Source organism: Bactrocera neohumeralis, chromosome 4 (genome assembly GCF_024586455.1).
Source record: "Bactrocera neohumeralis isolate Rockhampton chromosome 4, APGP_CSIRO_Bneo_wtdbg2-racon-allhic-juicebox.fasta_v2, whole genome shotgun sequence".
Taxonomy (NCBI): Eukaryota; Metazoa; Arthropoda; class Insecta; order Diptera; family Tephritidae; genus Bactrocera; species Bactrocera neohumeralis.
Genome location: NC_065921.1, coordinates 73,357,790 through 73,364,027, shown reverse-complemented (window position 1 = coordinate 73,364,027; position 6,238 = coordinate 73,357,790). Strand labels below are relative to the sequence as shown.

The 6,238-nt window shown below is 38.6% G+C and overlaps 1 protein-coding gene across 1 annotated transcript; it reads left to right on the top strand.

Moving 5' to 3' along the window:
• Nucleotides 1-749: 749 nt before the first annotated feature.
• LOC126755380 (uncharacterized) lies at nucleotides 750-6,034 on the top strand. The gene is made up of 8 exons (XM_050467917.1): nucleotides 750-1,150; nucleotides 1,216-1,403; nucleotides 1,575-1,886; nucleotides 1,954-2,667; nucleotides 2,728-2,903; nucleotides 2,969-3,137; nucleotides 4,737-5,090; nucleotides 5,184-6,034. The coding sequence occupies exons 1-8, from the start codon at nucleotides 1,021-1,023 to the stop codon at nucleotides 5,382-5,384; spliced, it is 2,244 nt and encodes a 747-aa protein (XP_050323874.1). The 5' UTR covers nucleotides 750-1,020; the 3' UTR covers nucleotides 5,385-6,034.
• Nucleotides 6,035-6,238: the final 204 nt, after the last annotated feature.

Below are 6,238 nucleotides of genomic sequence, written 5' to 3'. Positions count from 1 at the left end.
GATCGTCAGAGTCAGGAAGCAGTTTCGTGGCCATATACCTTGCAGCTATGTCCATCGACGCTGTATGCAGCTATATTATGCTATAATTGATCAACTGTGATCAGGCCGAAGACGCGTTCGCCCCTTAGTGGTACAGAGAAATGCCTAGGAACTCTGCCATGTGGGCCAACCCTACTTACATTCTGTTGTGCCCGCGCTCTACTAAAAAAAGCTTTTTACATTAAGAAGGAGTCTTGGTTAAATTAACCAGAGCTTAACGGACAGATGACTGCTAACCAGACATTGAGAAAACGGCCCTTAGTGTAATCGGCTCGCAAAACTTTAAACTCTTTCACGAAGACCCGGTGTGAAAAATTCAACCGAAACTACTGGATCAATAGAAAGATTCACACGACCTTTTTAAATTAGTAAAGAAATACAATTTTTTTAAATAGTCGATTTTTCCTTTGAGAAGCCGCAATTTTGCCTGTATTCGTAATTTTTTTTTTTAATTTCTACCTCTTTTCTCTCTGGCAAAATGTATTAGAATCGATTTAAATAATTAATTCGAATACCTCGTACATATAACCATTAAGGGCCGTTTTCTAAATGTCTGGTTAGCAGAGTTTAGTCCCTCTTTCGGTAAAAAGAAAAAGTCCTAAATATTTAATACCTTTCTCCGAACATGTTCTTAAATGCAACCATGCATATAAAGTAAACAGCTGTTTTACCTTCTGATATTTATCGATACCATTCGATAAACAAAACAATTAACTTCGAAAAGTGCAGTGATATCACAATTCATACATTTTGCAAAACAATACAAAAGCAAATAAACATCAGCGATAAATAAAGCAGAATATACAAAAATAAATTTTGTAATTACGAGCTTATCAATTGTGTCGCAAAATAAAACATGTTTGCTGGCATAATATCCGAAGGAAATGAGTACTTGCAGGACAACTACGAAAGTGCGCACTTGAGCTGGTGTTAAAAGAAAACAATTTGACCTCGCAATAAAGCATATATACCTGGTACACAATGAGTTCTTTGTTCAACAGTTTTAGCAAATTTTCTAGTAAACGCGAAAATGCTATTAAAGAAGCGCTTATAAATACGCTCGTAGAAAATTCACGTGAAATACAATATGAAGTGCAGCAGCGGGGCTGTGGTAAGTGTTTTTCTGTGTAATATTTTACATGCATATATTATATATTCCTTATCTACGCACTGCAGAGAGTTTGGAGGTATGCGAATCCACCAGCACGCTATGCACGACCCTAGAAGCAATTTTTCTGCATGGCCTTAAGGATTCATTACTTTGGAATACGATAAATGTGATAGCAGGAGATGAAGAACGACGGCCAGAGCCCAGTTTTTGGGCACCTTTATTGATATTTATGCACAAACAAGTTATCGAGCAGGTAAAAATATGTTGTATGATTAGGATTTATTATTTTTATTTTTTATTTTAATTTTGAAGATTTATTATTATTATTTTTTTCTTCTAATTTATAAAGATTTATTATTATTTTTTTTCTAATTTTGAAAAAAAAACAAATTTATTGAGTTTTTTTCTTTATAAATTTTTCTAGGTGCAAACGCTTTCACAAATCACTAGTGAAATTGGTCAGTGTCGCGCTTGGATACGCCTTTCACTTAACGAATCTCTTTTTTCCGCTTACCTAAATAACATGCGCAAAGGCAATTCATCGCTAAGTCCCTATTATAAAAAGTTTGCATTGCTCAAGGATAGTGATGGTCTGGAAATGGCTGCGAAGACCATGGAAGGCATCGAAGCAATTGTACAATTTAATCTGCCAGTGAATTCCAGTTTGCTCAACTATTGGCCCGATTATGCATTGCAATTGTCTGGGCTATGGACACCACCGTTGAAATCATGTCCGGTAGCGTGAATCACCATTTTATAAATATAATATTTAAAAAAAATAATTATTTTTATTTATACTGCAGATAAGTAGTGGCGTTGATATCGCCGACACACTTGGTGTTGAAGATGCTGAGGTAGCTGAAGCCGTTGTAATGTTGCCCACGCCACGTCCGATAAGCACGAATGAAGCTTTCTCGCAAAAGATTGAGAATTTACCCACTCTACAATCTCCAAACGCTGCAGAAATCGCCGCACAACGCGAAAGTGTCGACTTACTCTTAAAAGCAGTCGATGAAATGCAAATGATAAGCGAAGAGAGTACAGAAGAAGCCGCTAACCAAAGTCAAACAGGCGACAAAAATGCGCAAGAAGATAATGACTATGCATTAAAAGGCCACAACTCAAAGAAGAAACGCAAAAAGTCAAAGGAACTCGCGGAAGCGCGCATACGCGACTACATAACCGGTGAATCAGGCTATAAAACTGAACCAACAACGCCCACAACTCCTGGTAACTCGCTACAGAATTTAATGCACACATCGTGGTCGGGCGACGAATCTTCTGTGTCCGAATTGACCACACCTACCTTGGAGCGACCCTTATATAGACGTGCTTCAAGTAATGCCAGTACGCTCAGCTACAATACTTTGTTGGGCAAACATGAACGCGAGAAGCTACAGATACAAATAAAAAACAATGCTTTGACTGTAGAGCGCACGTGTGTGACTCATGCGGATGGTGAGGTTGCAACGGAGCAGGAGGCTGAGAACAATGGCAGCGATTCAAATGATAGTCGCGTAAGTTTAGCATTAGTTATGCGCATATTGTCAATAATAAGCTGTTAATTTGCATTCTAGTTGACCTTGGACTTCGAGGTGGTGCCTAATTCTAAGCTAGATCGCATGAATGTGAGCGAAATACAAGAAATGCTGGAACAGATGTACAAGCTGGCGCGGCAACCCGGTTTGGATGCTCAAGGATTTCTCTGCAAATCATGCCAACACCCCTTGGGCATTGGTTACACGAACTTTCAGTACGTTTTTATAACAAAATCTGTCTTATAAATATATTTTAATTGCTTGGCTCTTATTTTTGCAGAGTTTGCGGATTCAGTGGCAATTACTTTTGTGATAACTGCATGGATATGGAGCAGTTGATGATACCAGCAAAAATCATTTACAATTGGGACTTTCGAAAGTATGCGGTATCGAAGCGCGCTGCAGTTTTCTTAACCGAGTTCCGTAATCAGCCGGTTATTGATTTGGAAGTAAGAAGCTATATATTAAACATTTTTTTATGTGTTTGTATATCCTGTACAAGATCGGAAGCCCTATAAAATATACATATATATATATATAAATCATCAGCATGAGAGGTTGAGTCGATTTAGTCATGTCCGCCTATCTGTCCGCATCCTCCAGGACTGAAGAGGTGGCCCATGAACTACCTGAGCGGTCGTCATTATCCGCACTATTTCGAGGTAAAAACTCAAAACTGAGAAGAATTAAACAAGGGGCTCCGCAGGGTGGTGTCCTCTCCCCGTTATTGTTTAACTTCTACATCTCGAAACTCCCGCAACCACCAGAGGTAATTTCTATCACCTCGTACGATGATGATTGCATGATAATGACGTCGGGCAATGGAATCGATGGCATGTGTTCAAAAGTTAACGGCTATCTCTCCGACCCTTCTCGTTTCTCGCTGCTCGGAGCTTAACACTCTCCCCCAATAAATCCACAGCGACCATATTCACAAACGGAGTACAGACTTGACTTTAATATTGCAGTCAATGGCGTTAAGATTCCGACTGTCAATAACCCTAAAATTTTAGGTGTGACTTTCGACTGTCTGTGCTCTTCACTCCTCATACGACCGCTATTATCGCCAAAGTACAGAGCCGCAACAAAATCCTCCGGTCGCTAGCCGGCAGCACATGGTGAAAGGACAAAGAAACGTTGTTGGCAACTATGAACGTAAACAAACTACGTCGCACCAATTTCATCCTCCAGCCTCTTAGCAGCATCAAGAGCTCCTTGCTCAACTACGTTGATGACATAAAACAGTACGCCGATCAGTTTTCGGACGTAACTAAGTTTCGACAAGCACTGATCGTCATCCGCAGAGGGGGCATTAACACCTTCAGCGACTCCCTATTAGTGAATTGCGTACTTTTAGTCAAACCACCACTCATTGCAGACGAAGAGCTCAAGTTGCCGCGAGAGTGACCCTTGTGTAGCTTTGTTCTGGATACTGTAGCAGTTTAAACTCACACTTATCCAGAATAGACGCTGACTTATCTAACATATATCCAGCGTACAATGAGTCCACGCATGATACTAGCCATCTCTTTGCATGCCCTGCTAACCCTTCTCATCTGACACCCTTCTCCCTTTGGGTCAACACCGTCGAAACAGTACATTTCCACGGCCTACCGTTGGATGACGTCGACGACAACTTATGTAATCCTAACCATTGTAACGGGAATTAGGTTCCCGTTGCAACAAAAACAACAACAGGAACATAAACTATATGAGCCCTCGGCACTTATCTCCACTGTTTCGAGTATAAAACTCTACTTCGTTCTGGATACTGTAATAGGTTAAACTCCTACTTATCCTGAGCCGTCCCCGACATACCAAAATTTAAGTACAGCATGCAATGAATGCCCGCATGCCCAGCGCACTCCAGTCACCTAACACGCTTTTCCCTATGGATACAAACTGACCGATCAAAATCAAGTTACTGTTAGAAAACTTGGAACCTGTGAAGGCTATCATACCTGTACCTTCGGTGCAGCCGACTTTTATTTTTATTATTTTTTTATATATTTTTTGTTTGTTTCTTTAAAAATAAATATATTTTGCAGCTTTTGAACCCGGAAATTTATAACGCCTCCGATGCCATGGCCGACCTGCAATCTTTACGCATACGTTTGAATTTTCTACGCGCCTACCTATACACCTGTGAGCCGAAAAGTATACAACTACTGCAATTGCAATTCTATGGACGCGAATATCTCTACGAGCACATACATTTATATTCCGTTAGCGATTTGCATTTAATATTGCGTGGCACACTCTATCAACAGCTCCAAAAGGCATACAAAATCGGCGAGGCGCATGTATTGAAGTGTCCGTTGTGCAGCGTCAAAGGTTTCATTTGTGAAATTTGCAAGAGTTCACGTGTGCTGTATCCATTTCACATTGAAACAACATACAGGGTGAGTTGTTATGCCGAGTATAGCTATCTACCATTGTAATTTGTAATTTTAGTTTGAATTGAAATGAATGAATTTTCGCATTTTCTTTTGCAGTGCGAAATTTGTGGCGCCGTCTTTCACGCACAATGTCTCAACGATCAACAGCCATGCCCGAAATGCGAACGCAGGCGTAAAAGAGAGGAGTTGGATTTAGAAGAAGCAAATTTTGCAGGAAATGCGGAGAATTTGTCTGCATCAACAACTCAAATCACTGTAAACGTAGAAGAAGTGGGTGAAGTGCAGGAAACGCAATAGATTTATTATATGTTCTAAAATATTTTCAAGTATATACTGTGAGCAAAAAATAGTAAGATTTTGTTCATAATTTAAAAATTCTAATAATGACATTTGGCACAGATGTCACTGACAGTCACACCAATCAAGAACCAAACAAGATTTCGACGAACTTATTTTCGCTGAAAATTTAAATTAAAAAGTCTTACTATTTTTTGCCCACAATAGTAAGTAGATAAATATGTATGTAAAATTGCAATTAACCAAGTATGAGGATATGCTATAGGCGTATAGACATAGTAAAGCATCTCTTTACTTAGTTCATATTAAAGTATTTATATATAAAGTTTATATATGCTCGCTAAATAGCTTAATTAATTATATATGACATTATTTGAGCTGTTTTTTTTTTAATCAGGCTTATATATTACTGCTGAAGAATTTACACCCCGTTACGAAATTTACTCAACTATATTTAAGAGTATGTGTGTATATAGATATGTATACAAGTATGTATAGTTGTAATGAAGGAAATATACTAAGTGCATAGTGTAGAAAATATCAATTAAAGATTTTGCTACAAACCCACGCTTTTTGTTGCACTTAAGAAATCATTTTATATTAAGCGGTTATATCCACTTATGAATAAAAAAAAATATTATATATAAATACATTTGACGTTTAAATCGAATGCACAGATATTTGAGAAAATTTTAAGTAGATGCGGCACATAACGGATTTTTCAATAGTGACGGTACGAAAGTAGAACGTTAGGGACAGCAAACGACGCCATATTTTTTCCCACTCCTTTAACATTTTTCTTCAGTAAGGTTTGCCATTTCAGCATGGAAAGATATACGATCCAACAACGAGTC